The sequence below is a fragment of the Culex pipiens genome, chromosome 2 (assembly GCF_016801865.2).
Source record: "Culex pipiens pallens isolate TS chromosome 2, TS_CPP_V2, whole genome shotgun sequence".
In the NCBI taxonomy this organism is placed as follows: Eukaryota; Metazoa; Arthropoda; class Insecta; order Diptera; family Culicidae; genus Culex; species Culex pipiens.
The window spans coordinates 29138726-29162565 of NC_068938.1; the positions used below are offsets into that span (position 1 = coordinate 29138726).

The 23840-nt window shown below is 37.7% G+C and overlaps 5 protein-coding genes across 13 annotated transcripts in view; 3 read left to right on the plus strand and 2 right to left on the minus strand.

Annotated features, from left to right (window-relative positions):
- Positions 1–974: 974 nt before the first annotated feature.
- Positions 975–12370, minus strand: LOC120415566 (ras-related protein Rab-14). Of its 3 annotated transcripts, none has more exons than XM_039577143.2 (5): positions 11964–12370; positions 2720–2833; positions 2466–2646; positions 2228–2410; positions 975–2162 (listed from the first exon to the last, which is right to left on the minus strand). In XM_039577143.2, exons 2-5 carry the CDS (start codon positions 2823–2825, stop codon positions 1985–1987), a joined length of 648 nt encoding a protein of 215 aa, XP_039433077.1. In that variant the 5' UTR covers positions 2826–2833; positions 11964–12370; the 3' UTR covers positions 975–1984. The 3 variants fall into 3 exon arrangements, with proteins under 3 accessions (XP_039433077.1, XP_039433076.1, XP_039433075.1); XM_039577142.2 differs by having other exon boundaries at positions 11973–12369; XM_039577141.2 differs by lacking the exon at positions 11964–12370 and adding an exon at positions 2890–3045.
- Positions 12371–16323: 3953 nt separating this feature from the next.
- Positions 16324–18103, plus strand: LOC120415564 (growth hormone-inducible transmembrane protein-like). Of its 2 annotated transcripts, XM_039577137.2 has the most exons (5): positions 16324–16480; positions 16717–17201; positions 17265–17734; positions 17796–17879; positions 17989–18103. In XM_039577137.2, the coding sequence occupies exons 2-5, from the start codon at positions 16746–16748 to the stop codon at positions 17996–17998; spliced, it is 1020 nt and encodes a 339-aa protein (XP_039433071.1). In that variant the 5' UTR covers positions 16324–16480; positions 16717–16745; the 3' UTR covers positions 17999–18103. The 2 variants fall into 2 exon arrangements, with proteins under 2 accessions (XP_039433071.1, XP_052565058.1); XM_052709098.1 differs by having other exon boundaries at positions 17796–18103.
- A 306-nt stretch (positions 18104–18409) lies between these two features.
- Positions 18410–19050, plus strand: LOC120415567 (SNAPIN protein homolog). 2 transcript variants are annotated; one of them, XM_039577145.2, is made up of 2 exons: positions 18410–18849; positions 18892–19027. In XM_039577145.2, exons 1-2 carry the CDS (start codon positions 18514–18516, stop codon positions 18907–18909), a joined length of 354 nt encoding a protein of 117 aa, XP_039433079.1. In that variant the 5' UTR covers positions 18410–18513; the 3' UTR covers positions 18910–19027. The 2 variants fall into 2 exon arrangements, with proteins under 2 accessions (XP_039433079.1, XP_039433078.1); XM_039577144.2 differs by having other exon boundaries at positions 18415–18849; positions 18911–19050.
- Positions 18983–20085, minus strand: LOC120415565 (ribonuclease H2 subunit B). Its single transcript, XM_039577140.2, has 2 exons — positions 19930–20085; positions 18983–19871 (listed from the first exon to the last, which is right to left on the minus strand). The coding sequence occupies exons 1-2, from the start codon at positions 19961–19963 to the stop codon at positions 19066–19068; spliced, it is 840 nt and encodes a 279-aa protein (XP_039433074.1). The 5' UTR covers positions 19964–20085; the 3' UTR covers positions 18983–19065.
- Positions 20086–21831: 1746 nt separating this feature from the next.
- The window catches only part of LOC120415537 (myb protein), a 30764-nt gene continuing 28755 nt past the window's right edge, over positions 21832–23840 (plus strand). For 3 of the 5 annotated variants that reach the window (XR_005605211.2, XM_039577100.2, XM_039577104.2), the window contains exon 1: positions 21832–21990. The gene's annotated coding sequence lies outside the window, so the exon portion shown is untranslated. The remainder of the gene's footprint in view (positions 21991–23840) is intronic. The other 2 variants (XM_039577103.2, XM_039577101.2) reach the window with 2 other exon arrangements.

Consider the following 23840-nt stretch of genomic DNA (forward strand, 5'->3'; position numbering starts at 1 on the left):
TTTAAAATACAGATTTTGTTTAAATTATAACCTAAAAGTGCCTTAGCATAAACGGTTCACTTCGCCTAAATGCACGTAAAAAATGCCTAAAAATCATCGAAAAAAATCTACGTCATTGGTGGATGACGCCAATGTCTGGAGTTTTTTTTTAAGTCCAATAAACCAAGTTTCCAGTTTTTACTTTTTGGGTGTTTTTGAAACCGCCTTGAGTCAGGGGTGTTAAAAACACCCAAAAAGCAAAAACTTAAAATTTGGTTATTAAAAAAAACTTCAGATGTGAGTCTGTCGAAGATTGATTTAACAGGTTTTTCTTTTCGCGGCCGGGACCCGTGGTGTAGGGGTAAGCGTGGTTGCCTCTCACCCAGTCGGCCTGGGTTCGATCGCAGAAGGTCCCGGTGGCATTTTTCGAGACGAGATTTGTCTGTCGGACGGGGAAGTAAATGTTGGCCCCGGTCTAACCTAAAGGGTTAGATCGATAGTTCAGTCTAGGTGTAGGAGTTGTTTCCCTGGGTCCTGCCTCGGTGGAGTCGCTAGTAGGCAGTTGGACTCACAATCCAAAGGTCGTCAGTTCGAATCCCGGGTGGATGGAAGCTAAGGTGTAAAAAGAGGTTGCAATTGCCTCAACAATCAAGCCTTCGAACTCCTAGTTTCTCGCAATCGAGAACGCCAAGGCAATGCTGTAGAGCGAATAATTAAATTTGATTTTTTTTCTTTTCGTGTCATTTATTTACAGTAAAACCACGTGCTTTATTTTCACAAGTGAAGAAATCTAACCACTTTTAAAGTTTTATTCTTTTTTCTATATGTTCTCAAATTTTCTTACATTTTCCGTTTATTTTTTTTTTCTTCTTGGCGATTAATATATTATTTTTTTTTACTCGCGTAACTTTGCGTTAGTATGTTTTTTTTTTCATATCGCTCGTCGGGGACCCGCGACAAGCCCTGTGTTTGGGACTGTGTGTGTGTTTGTTTAATAAAATATATTTCTGAGTTAATACTTTAGTACCGATTTTTGCTCGCATCCTAAGCATTTTTTCTCCCTTTTGCTTCAAAATTTATGTTTGAAAGGGGTTACAATTTCTAGTAAATGGACCTTTTTTTACTGGGAGGGGCTCTTCCACCGATTCCTTGACTTAGATATTAGTTGGTTTTTTTTTATTATAAAGTTTATTTTTATATTTTTTGTCATCGATTCTTTTTTATTATTTAATATCTCTAACGTGAAGAAAACGCGCCGATTTGGGAGTAAAGTATTTTGTACTGAAAAGAACGTTGGTTTTTCTTTTGCATTTTGCAGTCAAAGCTAGATTTGCTGTTTGGTTTTTGGGTTTATATGTTTTCCAAAATTTCAATAAAACAATTCAGTGGTAAGGTTAAGTTTGTTGTTCGGTGTTTGAAGGGAATTTAAAATGGCTTCCATTTCTTGTAAGTTCGCAAAATTATGGCTACATATCTACAATCAATCTTGATTTGACGAAGGACTACGTCGGTAGGACCATCGATTATGTACTTTTTTGCTTACTCAATTGGTTTTGTATTTTGTTCAAGAATTGCTACAGTTATGTGGAGAGTACTCGCATTAATACGGATAAACTAATAAATATTTTTGGGGAAATTATAAAATTTTAATCGTGTACTAAACAGTAACAACATCTACTCTCATAAAGTAAACTCATAAATTGAAAATGAACATTCTAACAACAAATAAACTCTACAAGGACAGATTTACTCTTTCTGTTCAATTACTGTCGGTTATCTGGTATTCAAATACATAACTATTTTACCTCTACTGATAGATGATTCCGGCCCCCTCATTCCACAATACACAGCTTGGAATTTTCCCTTTGGCAAAACGACAAATGTTCTCTGCACGCACTTACTTTTAGTGAAGCACGCGTGCAAATTTCGAGCGAGTTCAAACATTCTAAAAGATTTACACCTCCTCCTCTTCCTCCGCCACAATCCGTCTCCGTTTGGAAAGCGATTAACACGAACAGTTGTCCTTGTTGTTCTGGGCGTCGCTCGTGAGCGAGGTGCGACCGGGTTGGGCCGGTTTATGCTGCACGCCCGACTCGGACGAGTTCAGATCGAGCCGGCCGTCCTGGATGCTTTGGTAGATCTTGCGGGCCGTTTCCAGAAACGCTTCCTCCACGTTTTGGCCGCTGAAAGTGGGTAGCAGTTTGTTAGTTGAGTTATTTTTTAAAAAAATGTCCAGGTTAAGACTCACGTCATTGCGCTAGCCTCGGCAAACATGAGCCCGTTTTCGTCGGCAAATTTCTTCGCTTCCTCATAGGTAACTTCGCGGGTGCTCTCCAGGTCCGACTTGTTACCAATCAGGAATATCACAGTGCTTGGGTTCGTCAAGTTGCGGGTGTCGGTGAGCCAGCTCGACAGGTGGTTGTACGTTGACCTGTGGTAAAGATCATCAAGTTATAGTTGTTAACTTAGACAGGAACGTAACCAACCTTCTCGTAATGTCGTACACCATCAGGGCACCGGCGGCTCCCCTGTAGTAGGACCGCGTAACGGCACGGAACCGCTCCTGGCCAGCCGTGTCCCATATTTGCAGCTTGATCTTCTGCTTGTCGACCTCGATGATCCGCGTGCCGAACTCGACGCCAATCGTGTGCGGACAGCTTGCCATAACTGCAAAGTTACACAAAGTTTTAAAAAACTTCACACTCTACGTAGTCCCACGTCAACAAAAATAAACACTTACACTTTTTCTCGGTGAACTGATGCAGCAGGCAACTCTTGCCTACGCCCATGTCACCGATGATGATGTACTTGAATATGTAGGAATAGTTGTACGGACCCGCAGACATGTTGCTAACTGAAAAAGTAACAAATTGTTAGTCTCCCAGCGAATACCAACTAAAACTACAATACTCTTTTCCAACGTCCAATCGAACCCGTCCAGGACACGATGTGAAATTTCCTCCAAGTAAATCATGTTTCAAAATCAATCTCAAAAACCGTCCACCCACAAAAGCAGTCGTGCAACGTGGCCAACAATCGTTCGCTTTAGCAACTAAATTTTACCTCAAAAAACAATCCTACCTTACCGTAACAAATTTCCCAGCAGCGATAACCAGAAAGCGATTCCACTAGAAGGCATATTCGGTTCTACCAAGAACGGAAAATAGTCGTCAATTGCAACGCTGTTCCCTTGCGCAAACGGTAATGGCGCGCAAAATTAGCATATACGTTGCCGATAACGGCGTTTACTGTGCCGGAACTATACCGAACCGCCCTACATTGAGCGGCACTGGTGATAAGAAAGTTCTGCTGCAAATCAGGTGAAACATTGCTTTGGGAAATGGAATTGTAGCGATCAGTGCATTGCTGCTTGGCGATCGTGTAAAGCTTTGAAATATCTTTCGACAGTTCGGAAATAAAGATTTTCAAAAAATCAAAATCAAATTATTCGCTCTACAGCATTGCCTTGGCGTTCTCGATTGCGAGATTCCTACTCGAAACTAGGTGTCCGAAGGATTGATTGTTGAGGCAATTGCAAACCTTTTTTACACCTAAGCTTCCTTCCACCCCGGGATTCGAACTGACGACCTTTGGATTTGTTTAGTCCAACTGCCTACCAGCGACTCCACCGAGGCAGGACCCAGGGAGACGACTCCTACACCTGGACTGAGCTATCGACCTAACCCTTTAGGTTAGACCGGGGCCAACATTTACTTCCCCGTCCGACGGAAGGCGTGGTCAGACAAATCTCGTCTCGAAAAATACCACCGGGACCTTCTGGGATCAAACCCAGGCCGACTGGGTGAGAGGCAACCACGCTTATCCCTACACCACGGGTCCCGATTTTCTACTATATTTATTTGTTTTTGTTAATTTTACAATTTTTTTTATCGAAATTATGTATTTAATATTAAATACCTCAAGTATACGGTATACTCAAAAAATTTTAGTTTTCTATCCGGCGGATACTCAACAAAGTTTCAGGCTTGATATCGAAAATCCGGCAACACTGCCAAAAGTTAAAAGCACTCAATAGGGTCCTTAGGACCTAAAGGTGTACAACGGTAAAAACGCGTTTAAAAACCCATTCCTGATCACTTTTTTTTATTATTTCAATGCATAATACAAATTATCGAGACAACCTTTTGTTCGATGGATTAACTATGATCCCCTTGGAACGAGCTGTCAAGTAGGTAAGCCCTTTTCTATCAAGAAAGGCTGTGAAATTAATTTTTCAAAATTGTTTTAAGAGCGAGTCCACGAGCAAAGCATACCCATCTCGCATTGACCATCTCCAATCTGCCTGAAATTTTCAGGGGTTGTTTGTACATATAAAACTAGCATCTGGCCAAAATATGAGCACTCTAGGTCAACGGGAAGTGGGGCAAATCGGGACACAAAGTTTGGTGGTTCAAAAATGTCAAAAATCTTAAAAAGGCTATAACTCAGGCAAAATTCAATTTAATTTCAAAATTCAAAATGCATCTTAAAGGGCTTCAAAAATGCAACAAAATGCAGGGTAGAGCATCCAAATTGGTTAATTCTAAAGGGAGTTATTGGCATTTTAGTGAAAAAATAGCATAATTTTCAAACTCAAATAAAAAAGTGTTCCATCCAGATATCAACTCGGATCGACCTGCAGCTTGTAGAGGACATCTGGGACTACCATCTGAGACTGAGAACGCTTTGGGTAAGGCAGTTTAACATATTGAATAGACACTTTTACTTTTGGTGAATTTTTTGGTTGTAAATTTTTGCTCGGGGGACCCCTTAGATCCCATTTTATGGTGATAATTTTATCATATTCGTGTTCCTGAGACAATTTCACAATAGAAACATACATAAAAATGTATATTATCATCCATTTTAACCCTTTAAAAAATGAAAGATAAAAAAAAATAAGAAGCTGCTTTTTTCTGATGTCATCTAGTATCCTTGGAAACGAACTTGATTTTAAATAAATGTGAATCAAAGTTTTTTTAAACTTTCATTTTTTTAGAGGGTTAAAATGGATGATAATATACATTTTTATGTATGTTTCTATTGTGAAATTGTCTCAGGAACACGAATATGATAAAATTATCACCAGAAAATGGGATCTAAGGGGTCCCCCGAGCAAAAATTTACAACCAAAAAATTCACTAAAAGTAAAAGTGTCTATTCAATATGTTAAACTGCCTTACCCAAAGCGTTCTCAGTCTCAGATGGTAGTCCCAGATGTCCTCTACAAGCTGCAGGTCGATCCGAGTTGATATCTGGATGGAACACTTTTTTATTTGAGTTTGAAAATTATGCTATTTTTTCACTAAAATGCCAATAACTCCCTTTAGAATTAACCAATTCGGATGCTCTACCCTGCATTTTGTTGCATTTTTGAAGCCCTTTAAGATGCATTTTGAATTTTGAAATTAAATTGAATTTTGCCTAAGTTATAGCCTTTTTAAGATTTTTGACGTTTTTGAACCTTCAAACTTTGTGTCCCGATTTGCCCCACTTCCCGTTGACCTAGAGTGCTCATATTTTGGCCGGATGCTAGTTTTATATGTACAAACAACCCCTGAAAATTTCAGGCAGATTGGTGAGGTCCAAACGACGTCCCATACAAAGGGGTATGCCCTGTTCGTGGACTCGCTCTTAAAAATCCATTTTAAATCCTTTGCGGTCGTACAAAGGGTCGTTGTACTCAGAAAAATAAGCTTTATCGTTATGAGCAATAATATCACAAATTTAAACTTCATTTTAGGACCCAATTGCAACTGATATAAACTTTTCAAGGACGGATGCAAGGGACTGGAAACTCTATTATTATTTAGGGCATCTCCAGCGCTGAGGTGCAAATCAAATTTGCACCCGGCTCATGAATACCGAGATCAAATTCGCCACCTTGAAAAAACTCCGTCATCCCTACCGCTAGGGTAGCAAAAGCCCACCGCGGGGGGCAAATATGGTGTTTTTATCATTTTTTGCTCTCGTTTACCTTCAAAATCAATAATTTTGTGTTGATTCATGCCTACAAATGGTAAGTAAAAGTTTAAACTATTTAATCCTATTGAAAATTTCAAAGAATTTCATTTTTCGAAAATGCCGAAAGTTAAACCATTTGCTACCCGATTTAATTCCCACCAAATTTGCTCTCGAGTTTGCCCAGGTATCAAATTTGATCTCAAGTTCTTTTGTAGAAGAAAAATATGTGTCGGTACCTGTCGGGTACTCATTTTCTGATACCGACAAGTACCGGCAAGCCGGAAGCAAAGTTTTGAATGCGTGTTTCGGAGATTTTTGTAGGATTCAAAAAATTGAAAATTTAAAAAAATCGAAAATTCAAAAAGTTAAAAAATTGAAAATTTTTAAATTCAAAAATGCAAAAATACAAAGATTTAAAAATGCGTTTAAATAGCTTTTTTTCAAATATTCAAAAAATTCAACATTCAAAAATTCGAAAACTCAAAATTTTAAAAATTCAAAAAATTAAAAATTCAAATATGGGTCATTCCATCTGAAGCGGAACAGCATTTGAAAATTACCCTCTCCGATCCTGCTCAAATTTGGCAGGGCTGTTGATACTATCAAAACATGCAAGAATCCCGAATTTCGTCCAAATCGGACCACCCCCTCCATTTTTGTACCTCCCCAAAATATCGACTTTTTGGCGATTTTTGACCAAACCTCCTAGTTTCAAATGACGATAACTCAGGAACCACAAATCTTAGAGGGTCGGTCTTAGACTCAATTTTGAAGGAAATTGGATGTAGAATCCATTTCCGTGATCAAAAGGTTGAATAATTTATTTTTTCTACCTGTATTGCGCAATTGAAAACTTGAAACGGCCGTATCTCAAAACACCCCAACTTATTTTTTTTATTTGACCTCACCATCGTGTTCCCCGGCCAATTTTACATAAGAATCACTTATCGACAGAAATGAATATGTTTCGTTCCAGAGATATCGAATTTTAAAGTTTTGTGTTTTCGAGATTACCTACATCAGCTTCATTCGCCGCATCTGCTAGAAGCACACAGGCGGGCCGATCAATAACTGCTACCTGGTCATTTATTGAAATAATATTTTATCATAAATAATCTTTACCAAATTGGGCAAAAATTAACTGTATAACACTGTAGGAAACTGAAGTTTAATCGCGAATAATCGCGAAATATCTGCTCAAAAAAAATAATGAAATGAATTTCTGTGCTAACCCACAGGACAGAGCAATAACGACACACACACAAGTGCACGATACATTATTGAGTAAAAAATATGAATTAAAATGAATAAAATTTGTTGATACGTTGTATTCTAGTGAAGGACGATCACAAGGAGTAGGAAAAGGATTTCTGGAAAGTATAAAATTGAAAAATGTAAGCAAATCACAAAGTTTGATCTGCTTCAAAGCGGCTAATTCCCCAAATTTAGTTGCGATGATTTCGACACCGTCCGAACAACAGTGTTTTTTTCTTCTTTCATGGCTGCTGTCCTCACGTATGAAGATTTTTTTAAATTAAATGTACTTTGACCAAAATCATCTTTCAATCAAATGGAGCTGGCTAACAATATAAAAATTGATTTAATATGATCAATCTTTTAAACCATAAATCAGATTTGCCAAATTATGGTAAAGTGTCAATAGTAAACTATAATAATGATAATAATAATAATAATAAAGCAGGTTTTGGGGTTTTTGCTGAATGGCACTATTTTGCTACCGCCCATGATAAAGGCCCTAGTCATGGCCTCGGAGGTACTCTGAAACGGTTAGCAACACGTAAAAAAACGGTGCATTCAAAATAACCCAATAAATATTCCTTTCACAAAAATAGATTGATCAAGGTAGGTATCAGCCATTTGAATAAATATTTGCGTAATTTTTTTAAAATTTAAATTAAATTATTCATCTCCCAGAACAACAGGTAGCTGATATTGATCGGCCCGCCTGTGTGCTTCTAGCAGATGCGGCGAATGAAGCTGATGTAGGTAATCTCGAAAACACAGAACTTTAAAATTCGATATCTCTGGAACGAAACATATTCATTTCTGTCGATAAGTGATTCTTATGTAAAATTGGCCGGGGAACACGATGGTGAGGTCAAATAAAAAAAATAAGTTGGGGTGTTTTGAGATACGGCCATTTAAAGTTTTCAATTGCGCAATACAGGTAGAATAAATAAATTAATCGACATTTTGATCACGGGAATGGATTCTACATCCAATTTCCTTCAAAATTGAGTCTAAGACCGACCCTCTAAGATTTGTGGTTCCTGAGTTATCGTCGTTTGAAACTAGGAGGTTTGGTCAAAAATCGCCAAAAAGTCGATTTTATGGGGAGGTACAAAAATGGAGGGGGTGGTCCGATTTGGATGAAATTCGGGATTCTTGCATGTTTTGATAGTATCAACAGCCCTGCCAAATTTGAGCAGGATCGGAGAGGGCAATTTTCAAATTTGCACTTTTTCGTGCACAGTTGAGATGGAATGACCCATATTTAGAAATTTAGAAATTTAAAAGTTGAAAAATTCAAAAATACAAAAAATCCAAAAATTTCAAATTCAAAAATCCAGAAATTCAAAAAGTCAAAAATTTTAAAATTCAAAAATTCAAATATACAAAAATACAAAATCTCTAAAAAAGGCCGGATCTCAGATATTTTAATGAAAACGTTATTTTTTTTATTTTTCCAATTTTTTTTTCATAATTCTAAAAATTATTGAATTTTTTTTTTCAATTTTTTTAATTTTTTTTTCAATTTTCATAAATTTTTTTTCAATTTTCATAATTTTTTTTAATTTTTTTATTTTTTTTAATCTTTAAAAAAAAATAATTTTTGTTATTTTGTTATTTTTTTTATTTTTTATATTTCTTTTAATTTTTATTTTTGTTTTAATTTATTTTTTTATATTTTTTTTTTATTTTGTCATTTTTTTTATTTTTTTATACACAAAAAACAATTTAATTTTTTTCCGTGCATGATTCAGTTTTCCGTGCATCATTCCATTTGCCGCAGTAGCAAACCAGCAGAATAGCGGGTAGCAAAGTGAAATCCCGAATAACTGAGAACAAATTTGCTACCGCGACAGGTACCGCGGTGGGGTTGACGTCGGGTGCAAATTTGATTTGCTTCGATGTTTGCTACCCGCGCTGGAGATGCACTTAAGAATACTGAGTATACTAATGATATTCCAGTAAACTTTTTAGTATGCTAACCGAAAAGCAATAAACTGTTAGTATATTGAGATACTCCCAAAATTCAGACTCGTGAGAATCGTTCCCTCAAAATTTATTGAGGGCTCAGTGCCAAAATCGAAAGAATAATGCTATCAACTCACACCATCATAACAAATGTGTTCATTCGTTGAATGAAACAATAAATCTCCAACAAGTGTCATACATCGACATCTGACTACTCCTTAGCCACCAAGCTGTGGTGGCAGAGGCAGTTAAGTCTTAGGGTTAGTAAGTTGAAGGTCTCTGGTTCGATTCCCGTAGTCGACACTTTTGGTTTTTTGTTTGACGGATGAACTTTTTTTGCAAATGAACCTCGAGAGAATGGTTCTTTCGCTCATCTCAAGCTGTGTTCTCTGTGTCCGTGAATGGAACCACTATTCTCTCGACTCGAGGCCATTGTTCTCTCGGACCTTGCTGCCCAGTTTTGGGTGTACTCTCAGTATATTGGTAAGTATACTGGCGATATGTAAAAGACATAATAAGTATACTAACATATATTTTGATTTACTGGGTAACATAATAATTATAGCTCTAACAGTTTCCAACCCCCTGGACGGATGTAAATTTGTTTCAGAAAATGTGTTTCGGGAAAGACTTTGAGGAACAGCACGTAATTTCATGGTGTATCTAATGTTGGTATATGAGTACAAAATTTTTATTATGGATCATTAAATTAACTGTGAAAAAAAAATTATTCGAGGTCTTTCTTAACAGAAAGTTTCTCATTTAACAGCTCGATCCGCCGAATCTGAAAAAACTCTTTAAATGATAGAAGACGGAAAGTTTTTTTTTTAGACGGAAAGATTTTGATTGTTGCTACAGTCCAGACTCGATTATCCGAAGGTCTTGGAAAAATATCACTTCGGACAATCGAACCACGAAAAAAACTGTCATATTTTTGATTGTCGAGCATAAGTATGACCAATAAAACTACGCTAAGAAGAGGATTTAGAATTTATAAATCCAAGACGGCGGTGGCGGTAATGAAATATTGAAAAAATGGATTGTTTAATTCAATGGACAATCAACTATTCAATTTTTTTAAAAAATGGGATCGCAGAACTCCAATTTTATGTTTAAACAGGGAAATTAAAAAAAATAAACAATTTTTGTTTGTTTTTCAATTTTTGAATTTCCATGCAAACTCGAATAATCGAACTCAGGACAATCGAAACTTCGGATAATCTAGTCTGGACCGTAATTGTTGCTCGTATTGAAGTTTACCAGAGAAAAAAAGTCATGAAATAAAACACTATTTGCACTACATAGATGCAAATCTTCGGATAATCGAATCGAGCTTAAACTTCCTAATCTACGCTAAAACGATTAAAGAATGTTTGAATCCAAGATGGTGACCAAAATGACGGTGATGAAATATTGAAAAAATACTTTTTATTATTTAACAGACAATCAACCTTTCAAATTTAACTAAGATTTTTTAATTCATGATTTGATTATCCGAAGTCCCATACAAACCTTCGAATAATCAAATTTGGACTGTTCTAGAAATATTCTCAAATAGTTTATGCCAGTAAAAATGTTTCCAGGCAAAAAATGATTGTTTTTCAAAATAAAAAAATATTCTAATACAATTTCATCAAATAAAACTATAAAGATTCCCTGTAAAAAAAGAAAACAGTTAGGGTAAATTGACCTATGTTTGGCAGGTTAAGCACTCGCTCCTAACTCCATCCAATTGGGTTATTTTTACCGTTTAAATTACTAATTTTGCAAAACTTTTGATAGAAACTTGCTTGCTCACTTCTTATTAAGCTATTTATCACTCGATTTCAGTTAAAAGCTGGAATCAGATGCTGTTCCCCTACTTGAGATTCTGAATCAGGATGCCTTTCTGGGAAATTTTTTCTCAGGAGTACAAAACACTCTAAATATTATAAAAAAAAATCAGCAAGAATGGCACATTTAAATTTAAGTAAGATAATCTTGGTCTGTAGCTTCTATATGGTGTTCTCTTATCAGTGATATTCTTATAGTCAAAACAAAAGAAAAACGCTAAATTTTATGTTCAACTTGAAGATGTTATTAAATTTCACAAATTTAATTTACCTCGCAGATTTGCTATTAACGTTCATAAAAAACGTGCAAAAAAATGCTTCAGCAATTAACTGATAATCATCCAACTATCGCTTCACACTCGTGACTCAGTTCTCGAGTAAATGCGCAACAATCACTTTTGTACAGACTACAAAGTACACTGGACTAGAGCTATTCATTGCATACACAGCACATGAAATGGGTTCATTCCACAAGCTTTAAAAACGCAAGCAGTGACGAAAAACTGCGACAAGGAAGCAAACTAGCACTAATCTACACTCAACGAAATGATGTGGTCAATGTACGCCTAAAAAAACTATTTAGTCTGATAAAATCAATACTCTGAGAAAAGGAGAAACTGATTTGGCTTCCCCGATAAAGAGCGTCGTCTTTGTTATTGTTCGATCATGTTTCAATAGAGCAATCTACGTGCGTATGTATTGCGTGTACGTACACGAAAAAAAGTGAGGTTAAATTTTGTCCGGCCAGCAAAATCAAATGGTGCGCTAGTGTGTGTACGCGAAACGTCATAAAGCTCTATAAACTTCCCGTCACGACTGACGGCTACTAATTTGCGTGGAAGAGGGGAATGCATATTTTAAATGATTTGCAAAAGTCCCCACTCTTTCGCGGTAATTGGGGGAGGCACAATCGAATTACCATTTCACATCATGTCCGCATTCGTCATCTTGCAAGGAGCGACCTTTTACCAGACTCACGTTTTTGCTATGCTTTCCTCCTAATTTTGCTCCAGCAAATGGACAACCTTGGGGCTTCCTTGGAATGACGATGTGATGACGACTGGTCTGAGCCGTGGTGCAGCACCTTGTTCTTCGATCGTTCGGACACGGATTTTCACACAGTGCCCCGTGCAGAGCGAAAAAATATATGTCCAGTCGAAGGTGGGGGGGCACTCAGCACAACAGTTTAGCCTGTTTTCACACCATTTGGACCGTTCCGAAATGGTTTGCCGAATCAACGCAACGAGCCAATGTAAATTTCGCACGCGAAACGCGAAATTTACACCAAAATTCCACCACTTTTGGAGAAAAAGAGCCCCTTTGGTTCTACGAAGTGTACGAAAGATTTACCAATATGGATGACTCAAAAACTTTTGACAGGTTTCTAGTAAAGTGAAGTTGTGACGAATCTTAACACCACGTCTGTGTTAGTGCTGTCACATTTAAGATTGTGAAAACAAAAAATGTAAACAGACTACAAATACAAGCATAGTTTTTGTTGGTATTGGTATTATTTACATTCAATGTGACAAAAGAATCGTCTTGAAAAGACGTTTTTAAGAAAACGTTTTGTTATATTTTGTGTGAAAATGTGAAACATTTTAAATTGGGACTTCTAGATAAATTAACAATATACAGTCCAGACTCGATTATCCCATGTTTCGATTATCCGAAAGCTTTTATGGGACTTCGGATAATCGAATAACGAACAAAAAAAAATAATATTCGTATTGTTTTTTTTTTCTTCATTTTAACATTAAATTCGAGTTCTACGACCCCATTTGAAAAAACCTTCCATCGGATGAGGAAGTAAAATGTCGGTCCCGGCCTTGGTTGTTAGGCCGTTAAGTCATTCCAGGTGTAGGAGTCGTCTCCATGCCATAAGTACAAACAACACACCAAACCAAGCCTACTCCGGTGGAATCGCTGGCGGCGGTTGGACTCGCAATCCAAAGGTCGTCAGTTCAAACACTGGGGTGGAAGGTTCCTTGGAGTAAAAAGAGGTTTGCGTGCTCTCCCCATTCAAGCCTTCGGACTCCTAGGTTCGAGCAGAAACTTGCAATAGAGACCACAAAAGACCCGGGGGTCGTTAATGTGGATGGTTTGATTTTTTTGATTTTTTGACCCCATTTGAAAAAATTTGAACAGTTATAAGCCTATTAAATTTCAAAATGATTTTTTTCAATATTTCATCACCGCCATTTTGGCCGCCATCTTGGATTGAAAAATTCTAGATAAATAACTTTGGCGTAGTTTAGGAGTCATACTTAAGCTCGACAACGGAGTGAAATTTTTCCGAGGCCTTTTAAACAATTTTTCCGAGGGACTGTTAAACAAAAAACACAAAAAAATGCTGGTTATAAATACAGTCGACTCTCTGGTTGTCAATATCCAAGGGACCGTCGAGGAAGAGAATCATCAGTTTACAGAACGATGCAAAATGAAGACTCGATTGAAAATATTTTTTTCTTGATACCCAGGTATGGAAGAGAATCATGGCAACGTCCATCAAACAAAAACAAACTAATGTCAAACACCCTTCAAAGCTTCGTTTCGCCAAGAAAAATGTCTATGCAAGCCATGAGAAAGTGAAAGCAAACAGAATCCAAGGGACCGTCGAGGAAGAGATCTTTCAAGCAAGAGAAAATATCGAGGAATAAAACCAAACGAAGTATGCAGTTTAAAGGGACTGAAGAATTCATCGATAGATGGAGCAATATTGATATCGAGAAGATCGACAGCCAGAGAGTCGACTGTAGTTAGTAAGGGGAAATACATGCTTTACTTTTTTTAAATGGTACAAAAATGTTCCAAAGTTATCTGATTTTCTATAATCTTACATGGCAACATTAAAAAGGATCTTGAACTTTAGAATTTATGAATATTTTATTTTCTGATTTTTTTGAATTTTATGAATTCTCGATTTTTTTAATTTTTAACTTTTTTTTTTGATTTTTATAATATTTCAATCTTTGTATGTATTTTTCCCCCAACAATCAAGCAAAACAATGTAAAATTCTAAGTGTAAATAAATAGTCTTTCCTGCTCACGTTAGTTCTAGATTAAATTTTCAAAACAACCTACCGGTCTTGGGTTTCTATGCAGATAGGTCCTTTTTTAAATTTAGTCTAGAGTTGATGTTTACATTAGAAACGAGCAGAATAGACTGTCTGTGTACGCTTCGGCTTTGGCCATTTTACACTGTTTTGCTTGAATTGATCAAAGAAAACATAGAAAGATTTCTTTGAATTATTTAAAAAAAAATCAAAAATAATTTGAAACATAACATCCAAAAATTCAGAATTAAAAACCACAAAAAATCAAAACTTCAAAAAAAAAGTTTAAAAGCATCAAAAGTTTTTCTTAAATTTATAAACATCGCCATCTTGAATTACAGAAAATTTACATCTAACTTTTTTTTAAGTCTCTTTTTAGACGGAAAACCCATGTAACCTTTTTAAATTTTTGAACTCTCGATTTTTTTATTTAGGTTTTAGAAATTTTTCTTGCTGCTTTATTTTTATTTTTGAGCTTTTGAATTTTTGAGTTGTTAAACTTTTGAACGTGTGATTTTTTTCAAAATAAATTTAAATTTTAGAATTTTAATATTTTATTATTTTAAATTGATAAATTTTGATGTTGTTATTGTTGAATATTTGAATTTCACGTCAAAGAATTTTGAAATTTTGTGTTTTTTTTTAATATTTGTATTATAAAATTTTTGCAAGAAATTTAAAAACTGTAGTTAATTTTTTTATTTTTTTTATTATATTTTTTGAACATTTTTTTTGTGTGAAATTAAATGATATACAGTCATCCCACATATTCGGAACGGTTTCCAGATCGGCCAATGTTCAAAAAATCATAGCAAATCGATAATTGAACTAAATGATTCGCTTTTACCTTCATTTGAAAGCTTTTCTTGCGATCTTTCGAATGCTGTATCGAACATCTGCAAATTTTAACTTTTATATGAAGTTTTTGAAGAATTACTTTGACCCTTGAAATTCACAAATTCGGAACACTTTTTTCTTACGAATGTAAACAAACTTTGGATCTCTCTAGGAGTACATATTTATTACCAAATAATGACTTCACACACTGAAACAAATGAAACTCAAGCTTAGTGATGTTTTATACATGGTTTGATAACTTTTTTTGTGAAAATATCAGTTAAATTCAGGTGTTCCACAATTGTGGGAGGCACAATAACAACCCACAATTATGAAACAGGTCATTTGGAGGCAGTGTTTTGCTGCTCTGCACAAAATAGTCTTGGAATGAAGTTTTTTGCTCAAAAAGTACTACTTTTACTAGTGAAATAGCAAGATAATGTCCAAATGAAGGTTCTAAAAATAGTAAGGTCGACAGAAAAGCTAGTTTTGGCATGCTATTGACAAATTATCATCAAAGTGTTCCGAATTTGTGGGTGTTCCGAATATGTGGGATGACTGTATCCAAAAAAAGTGTCCACGTGGTTTATGGATGGTCTTATTTTTTTTTTGCAAAATCGGCTAAATTTTTTTTGGCCCCCTACTCGACCTTGCCGTAGCTAAGGGAAAAAATAATAATATTTGTAATGCTTGCAATTTATGTTCAACCAAAGTTAAAAAGCAGCTAGCAAAACATGAAAAAACATAAGTTTGGGGAACCGAATCAAACTCCATCGTGCCTGTAATGTTGCTATATCAGAATTTTGACGTTCAATTAAGTTACACTCAAACCCCGATGGTTTGACACCCACTGTTGTCAAACGATCGTTTGGCGTTTGTTTTGATAGTGTTCGTAAGCGCCGTGTAAAAAGTGACAGTTCGTCACTTTTTAGTTTGACTTTGACCGAGACTTTGACCAACCAACGGGGTACAAACTAAAAAAGTGTCAAACGAAAAAGTGACCAACCACCGGGGGTTGAGTGTAATAAAAAAAAGTTTTCAACTGAAATCGAGTGACAAATAGTTTAATAAGTAAGCAAGCAAGTATCTATCAACAGTTTTACAAAATAAGTTGCTTAAATAGTGAAAATCAGCAAATTGAATACAGTTAAGAGCGGGTGCTTAACCTACAAAACATACGAGAATTTCCACTAGGTAAAAGATAACAGTAAGAGTTTGTATCATAAGCCTAAAACTATCATAAAAGATAAAACAACATCTTAATAAGTTCATAAACTGTAAACAAAATTAAAATACATAACAGCAAAAGTTGAACAAGACAAGTTAAATTTTCCCTGGAACAAAAATTGCTCAAAATAACAAACTGTGTTCTCAAATCCATCATCACCAACACATGTGAACGGATCCGCACGTTTTTATTCGTTTGACGCACCGAATTTCGCCATCAAATCTTTTCAAAACATCGACCGCAACGCAGGTTCAATCTAGTTTTCCGTGAAAATACGCAAAAGATTTTTTAATTTCGACGTGAAAAACCAAATTCCGTGTTTTATTGTTGGAGCAAGTTGTGATACCAAGGAAGAGCCCTCAAAGGTATGTAAAATTGTTCGGGAACAGGATTTTTCTCCAGAATTGCATCATCTTCAATGTAGTAACAGGGAGGAAAATTTCTAGAAAATGCCATCGAGGAAAATATTTTGATGACAAGCATTTTCCTTGTCCTGGCATTCTAATCTGAAACTGATGATTCAAATTGCATAACTTGTTTACCTGCTTAAAGTAAGTTTCCTAAAATGATGAAATTTAAATTTTCAATCAAATTCCCACAGGACAAAAACAACACAAGTCAAAATTCAAGATGCTGTCCCGGCTAGCGTGCAGTGGTCGCACCTTCGTGTCTACGCCATTGCTCAAGACCGCCCTGCAGCAGGTCCCGAAGCGTCCCCAAACGGTCGGCGTCCGGCAGTACGCGCGCGATGTTAAGGGCGGATCCACCTGGACAACCCGCGCCGAGCGGCAAACTCTTCGCGAGCGCGCCATGGCACCACCCGGACCAAATGCTTACTCACTGGGCAAGGGAGCCCTTGCGGGAGGAGCGGCCCTCGGCATTGGGGCGCTTTGCTTTTACGGACTCGGCTTTGGAAACGGCGCCAGTACGCTGGAGAATTCCCACGCGTGGCCAGAGTTTGTGAGGGAGCGCGTTCGGGACACCTATCTGTACTTTGCCGGATCGTTGGGCATTTCGGCCGCAAGTGCGGTGGCCGTTTTCCGCAGCCCCACGCTGCTGAACCTGGTCTCGAGGAATGGTTGGATGGTAAGTGCGGGTTTGAACGTTAAGAGATTTTCCTGAAACTAATCTTTGTTGGTTATTCTGCAGTCGATCCTCGGCACGTTCGCAGTGATGATCGGATCCGGAATGCTCGCCCAGTCGTTGCCGTACAGTCCAGGATTTGGCGCCAAACAGGCCGCTTGGATCGCACACTCGGCCATTCTGGGAGCGGTAATTGCTCCGATTTGCTTTATCGGTGGGCCGATCCTGACGAGGGCCGCGTGGTACACGGCCGGAGTCGTCGGAGGTCTTTCGACGGTGGCCGTTTGTGCGCCTAGCGATAAGTTCCTCTACATGGGAGGTCCGCTCGCCATCGGACTGGGCGTGGTGTTTGCTTCGTCGATGGCTTCGATGTTTTTGCCTCCGACCACGGCACTGGGCGCGGGAATCGCGTCCCTTTCGCTGTACGGAGGGCTGCTCCTGTTCAGTGGTTTCCTGCTGTACGACACGCAAAAGATCGTGAAACGAGCCGAGCTGACTCCGATGTACGGAATGCGACCATACGATCCAGTTAATAAGTGAGTTGAGATTTAAGCAAGAAACTTTTGTAATTCAATAACGATTCTTAATTATTTTCAGCGCAATGTCGATTTACATGGATACCATGAACATTTTTATTCGAATTGCTACGATTCTGGCCGGAGGTGGCGGAAGTCGACGAAAGTAAAGTGTGCACAATGCTTACGTTAGAATTACTTCTTTAGAATATTTATATAAATATCTGTTAAACATTTGTTTTCATCACATAACTTAAACTTGATTCCAATTTCAGAGAGAAATAAAATTCAAGTGATATAAACTGCACAGTCAAGAAGCTATGGGTGAATAAAAAAGCGAAAAATGTAATTAAAACTTCTTACTATACAATAAATAACTTTAAACCTGAACAAAACTGTTTTAAGTTATTAGACTACGTGATCCGACTATAAATTATGAAAGAAAGTCAGAAATGGAGCGCCGGATTCGAGTGAAAAAGAAATTCATTGTATGACAATTTCTTCCATAAGGAATTATTGTACAAAATTCGTGAAAACTTGGATATTGGATAAAAATAGGATCATAAAATTTACCTTCAAAAAAACTATTCTCTTCGAACTGAAAACTTGCTGAAAACACAATTTGTTATATGACATTACAACATGTTATGTTGGGTTATCATTACTAATCGGGCACCACTAATACATTCAAACAAAACAAACTCTGTGTTGTTGACATCATCTCTAATCGATAATTTCTGTTTTGCTTCGTGAAAGGCATCATCGCTTTAAACTAAATTTAAAAATCACATTTGACAACGATGAACGACGACCACTCGGATAGTTCCGTCACGTCCATCGGGGACGAGGACGAGGACCCCACGGACAACACGGAGAATCTGTGCGAAAACCCCACCCGGGACATCCTGACGGAGGGCTTCTTCCGGCTGTTCAAGCCCGTCATCGACGACCTGGACAATAACATCAGGCGGGCCCGGTTGAGCCAGCTAGAATTGCGCCAGCAGCTGGACGAGCTGTCGGTGGAGATGAAGAACCTAAACTTTGAGAACGATCCCCAGCTGCACGAGAAGTTCAAGCGAATGGTGCACGTGAAGCAGAAGGTCGTCGTGATTATGAACATTTTGCAGGGGGCGCAGGTAAGATTAGCGTTGAACGAGTGTAAGATTAATAATTAGCAGGGCTTTCTTTCTCTTTAAGGAACGTCTAGTTACGCTGTGTCAACAGCAGGAACAACCTGGACCTACTAGTTAATCCCTAAATAAGAACGAGTTCTTTCACTGTTAGCCATATTATATTGTTTAAGTTAATTTAACCGACGCTTCACAATAGAAACAACAAAACAATAAAAAAGTTCACTTCTTGAAAAAGCTGGAAATACTTTTCGTTCCGCTGGCCGCCTTCGCGAGGGCCTTCGATCTGGCACTTACCTTTTTATCGACGCTCTTGATCGGAGTCGTTTCGTAGCTTTCCTCCTTCTTAATTTTCTTGATCTGGTTGGCCTCCAGCTCCACCGTCGACTTCCGCTTGTTGACGACCTTCTCCTCCGGAAGCCCAATAACGGTGGCCAGCTTCTTGCTCAACTCCAGACTCAAATAATCCGAAATGATCCCGTGAGCGTAGTGCATCATTTCACCCTTCACGTCCACTTCGTTCTCCTTCTCCTCCTTGACAAAGTTGTGTGACCGGGCAAACTTGCGCTCCACCCCGAGTGCCTTCTCCAACCGGGTGCACTTCCGCTTGAGCCAATCCATGACCTTTTCCTCGTTGAATTTGTACGCCCGAATGTCTCCGGCTTTTTTCTCATCGGCAATCATGCTCAACTGAGCTCCCGCCGCAAGAACGTTGACCAGCTTCGTCGTGTGCGGGAACTCATCGTCCACCAGAAACTGGTCCAACGGAACGGCCTTGCTGGTGCAGCTCTTCTCCAAGTAAGGGATGACCAGAAACAAAGGATCCACACGGGTTGGAACGAAGATTTTCCCGTTGGAGCAGACCGTGTCGTTGATGAACCATGACCGGTTCGGCTCCGAGAAGCAACACAGCTCGTAAAGGTCCCGGTTCTCGTTGCGCAAAAGATATTTGCATGATTTGCCCGTTGCCGGGTTTCGGAACGTGACGATGTTGAGATCTTCTTCCGTAGATTCCGCTTTTGGTGGATCTTTAAAGAGTTAAAGATGATCAGTTGAACTTCAGTCATCTTAATTGATCAAACATACCTTGTAAAACGAAAAAGTGCTTATTTGAAGTCATTTTGTACAATTTTATTCACTCTTTTCAATATTAATCAATTTTGTTGAGAAACACGATAACAAACAGCAGCGGATCGTGTTCCCGCGCGCGAAAAGGCCTTTTTGTACAAGATCATGTTAACACCCCGAGAAAATTGCAATATTTTTTTTTCAATAATACACGCATGCAGAAACATTCAATAGGGTCCTAAAGAACGGTAAAAAACTCGATTAAAAACATTTCTGACCACTTTTTTTCATTTTTATACAAGTTTTCATGCAAAAACTAAAAATAAATTGACGAGACAATATTTTATGAAAGATCGTCCCCTTGGAACGAGCTGTCAAGTAGGACCTTTTCTTGGCAGCTGTTCATCCAAAAATGGTACGTAAATACACTCAACCCCCGGTGGTTGGTCACTTTTTCGTTTGACACTTTTTTAGTTTGTACCCCGTTGGTTGGTCAAAGTCAAACTAAAAAGTGACGAACTGTCACTTTTTACACGGTGCATTTGAAAGGGGCGGTACGACATTGCTTTCCTCCCATTTAAACGCATGTTATGAAAGGCCGTAAGAGAAATGTCGTACCGCTAGAGACCCTAAATAGGGAGACTGGTCCAAGCTGGCTAAATCGATCTGGCAACGTATGTTTTGAGCTTGGCAACACTGATAAGTTTTGCTGGGCGTAAAGGCAAATGCTCGTTTGGATACGTCAAACTCGTGTCTGTTTGGGTACGTCAAATTCGCTTCGACCAGTCTCCCTATTAAGGATCTCTACGTACCACCCCTTTCAAATGTTGCTCCAGACTTTTCAAGCAATAGAGCTATCTAAGCCCGATCTCACACACACTAGCACACCATTTGTTTTGCTGGCTGGTACAAAATTTAACCTCACTTTTTTTCGTGTACGTACACGCAATACATGCGCACGTAGATAACTCTATTTTGGGATGACTTTGTGTCTTGGGTAAAGTTATAGGTATTGATGAGGACCATTCAGAAAAAAATGGTACACGTAAAAAAATGGTGATCCACAATTTTTACAAAAATTAAATCTCCCAAAATAAGTATTATTTAATTTTTAAACTTTTTTATAAGTTATAAGATAACGTAGATAACTCTATTTAAGAATTTAAGAATTTAAGAATTTAAGAATTTAAGAATTTAAGAATTTAAGAATTTAAGAATTTAAGAATTTAAGAATTTAAGAATTTAAGAATTTAAGAATTTAAGAATTTAAGAATTTAAGAATTTAAGAATTTAAGAATTTAAGAATTTAAGAATTTAAGAATTTAAGAATTTAAGAATTTAAGAATTTAAGAATTTAAGAATTTAAGAATTTAAGAATTTAAGAATTTAAGAATTTAAGAATTTAAGAATTTAAGAATTTAAGAATTTAAGAATTTAAGAATTTAAGAATTTAAGAATTTAAGAATTTAAGAATTTAAGAATTTAAGAATTTAAGAATTTAAGAATTTAAGAATTTAAGAATTTAAGAATTTAAGAATTTAAGAATTTAAGAATTTAAGAATTTAAGAATTTAAGAATTTAAGAATTTAAGAATTTAAGAATTTAAGAATTTAAGAATTTAAGAATTTAAGAATTTAAGAATTTAAGAATTTAAGAATTTAAGAATTTAAGAATTTAAGAATTTATGAATTTAAGAATTTAAGAATTTAAGAATTTAAGAATTTAAGAATTTAAGAATTTAAGAATTTAAGAATTTAAGAATTTTTCATGCTTTTCCCACTGTGCCTGCTTCGCGCCCTTTCTCAACCTCACACGCGAAGAAAAGCCTTTTCGACGCGTCGCCTCACCAAACGTCACTTTTGACACCAACACAAGCGCACGCTCGCACGCGCCTGTCAGTGTTGGTTGGTTTGCCGAAGGTTTCAAATTTTCAGCCGTTCAAAATAGTCGCCCGTGTTTCGAGGAGCTAGCGCGCACAGCCCAAAATCGTGCCCTAAAAGCGAGTCAAAAGCGGTCGGGAGTGTCCGGAATCGGCGGCAAAGTGCGCCGGAAGTGTCGAGTGAGCCGCGGATCGTGAAGGTTGGTTGGGTTTCCGGGTGGAAAGGTGCGATTTTTGAGCGGGACAGAGGTGCTTGCTGTTGCTTGCAGAAGGGAGTGGAGTGTGGATTGCGTGAGCGTTCTGCAGGGGGAAGTGGCCTCGGGGTGGTCGCGACGGGAGGTTATCGGAGTCGTGTGGGGTAGATAAAACCCGGACTGGAGCAGTGACTCTGTGTTTACATTGTGTTGGACGGGGGAGGATTCGCGTAATCCACTTGCGTTGTCGCGATTCCTGGGGAGGACACTTTGGTTGATCCCGGAGGAAGTAAATAATGGCCGAGAGCAGCAGCAGCAGCACCCTTTTGTGAGCGAACCCCGCGTGATGTGCTATTGTTAAATTATGTTTTTATGTTGTGTGTACCTATGCTGCTACGCTGGGCCCTCAAAGGGAAAAGAAGAAAAAAACATTAGGGGAAACGACGGCTGCTCTACGACCCTCTTCCGAACTGGGAATTTATATACATAATAGCAGCAGCAGCTATGTAGAACGAATGAGCAGCAGCATGGTCTTCATACGGGCCTAGAACTTGGTGTGAGGAAGAGCGAGAAAAGCAAACGAAACGAAGGAAGATGGCTCGGAATCGGAGGGAAGTGGCGAGAGGTGGTAAAAAAGCGCCCCGTACGTAGAAGTGGTGGCCCCTTACACACATCCGTAGGCTTTCAACCTAGGATGAAACTTACGACGCGGCGCGCACGCTTGCCAGCAGCAGGACGAACAAAACAAAACATCTGCCGTGCCGTGGCACAGCAATAATTAAGCACATACATGGGACGTGTGCGCGCTAGGGATGCTCATCCGCGCCGGGGACCGGGAGCTGTGTGGGATTGGGTTTGACGTGGGAGATTTTTTTGTCATGTGCACGTGTTGCTGGGGGGAAAATAATATGCAGGTCTCTTGACGAATTTTTCGTTTAATTACCTTATTTTTCGGTAATATTACTACAAAATCAATATATTTGAAAATTCCTCTTTTCATGTGAAATCAATGCAAAGAATGTTTAATCGATATTTCGACATAATGCATGAAAGAAGGTTTTTTTCAACAAACTCGATACAAACTCGATTTTTCAGCATCATTCAACTCGAAAAACCTCATTGATAAATGTACGACTCGTGCTAACTGGTGTAATTTTTTAACTAGTTGTAATTATTGAAAGATAAAGAAATTAAAAATCTTCGCTGATTAAATTTAAGAATCTAGCAAAAAATCACGACGAAATATTGATTAGTTTATAGTTTACAAACAAAAAAAACTATTTTGTAGTATGTAATCCACGAAATCGTTCGAATATACAATTTTGGCTACTATCCATACAAAAGTTGTTTGTAAATATTTTAAAACCTCTTTAACAAAGTTTCTGCAAACTACTTTTCGTTTCTGATTAATTAAATAATTATTGCTTCAAATTAGTTTTTTATCAATGCTTCTTCAAAAATTCAAAACTCAAGGAGGTATTAGCCTACGGCGAACAAACAAACAAACTTGCACTTTTTCGTGTTTGACAGTTTGCCAAACTCGTAAACTTGTTTGCAGCCATCTCGAAAACACAGCAAAATGTATGCAGGCTGACATTTTTGCAAACAAACTCAGGCAAACAGGCATACTGTCAAACTGTCAAAAAGTACGAGTTTGTTTGTTTGTTTGCCGTAGTCTAATACCGCCTTCAGTGATTTTTTTTTGTCCAAACTTCTCTGTGGCACAAAAGATGCATTTGTTTGATCCCCCAATACCTACAAATAAAAAAATGTTTTTTTTTGTGCGAAAAAAAGTCAATCATCTTTGCCGAAACACCAAATTAAACGAAAAATACCTTCACAAGATACAGAGTTTT

Coding starts and splice junctions, on each gene's coding strand:
- LOC120415566 (XM_039577141.2), bottom strand. CDS start 2,953: ATGATTTACTTGGAGGAAATTTCACATCGTGTCCTGGACGGGTTCGAT. Junction 2,834..2,889: donor CGATTGGACGTTGGAAAAGA/GTATTGTAGTTT, acceptor TTACTTTTTCAG/TTAGCAACATGTCTGCGGGT. Junction 2,163..2,227: donor GCCGAGGCTAGCGCAATGAC/GTGAGTCTTAAC, acceptor ACCCACTTTCAG/CGGCCAAAACGTGGAGGAAG.
- LOC120415564 (XM_039577137.2), top strand. CDS start 16,746: ATGCTGTCCCGGCTAGCGTGCAGTGGTCGCACCTTCGTGTCTACGCCA. Junction 17,202..17,264: donor TCTCGAGGAATGGTTGGATG/GTAAGTGCGGGT, acceptor GTTATTCTGCAG/TCGATCCTCGGCACGTTCGC. Junction 17,735..17,795: donor CCATACGATCCAGTTAATAA/GTGAGTTGAGAT, acceptor AATTATTTTCAG/CGCAATGTCGATTTACATGG.
- LOC120415567 (XM_039577144.2), top strand. CDS start 18,514: ATGAACGACGACCACTCGGATAGTTCCGTCACGTCCATCGGGGACGAG. Junction 18,850..18,910: donor ACATTTTGCAGGGGGCGCAG/GTAAGATTAGCG, acceptor TTTCTCTTTAAG/GAACGTCTAGTTACGCTGTG.
- LOC120415565 (XM_039577140.2), bottom strand. CDS start 19,963: ATGACTTCAAATAAGCACTTTTTCGTTTTACAAG. Junction 19,872..19,929: donor GCACTTTTTCGTTTTACAAG/GTATGTTTGATC, acceptor AACTCTTTAAAG/ATCCACCAAAAGCGGAATCT.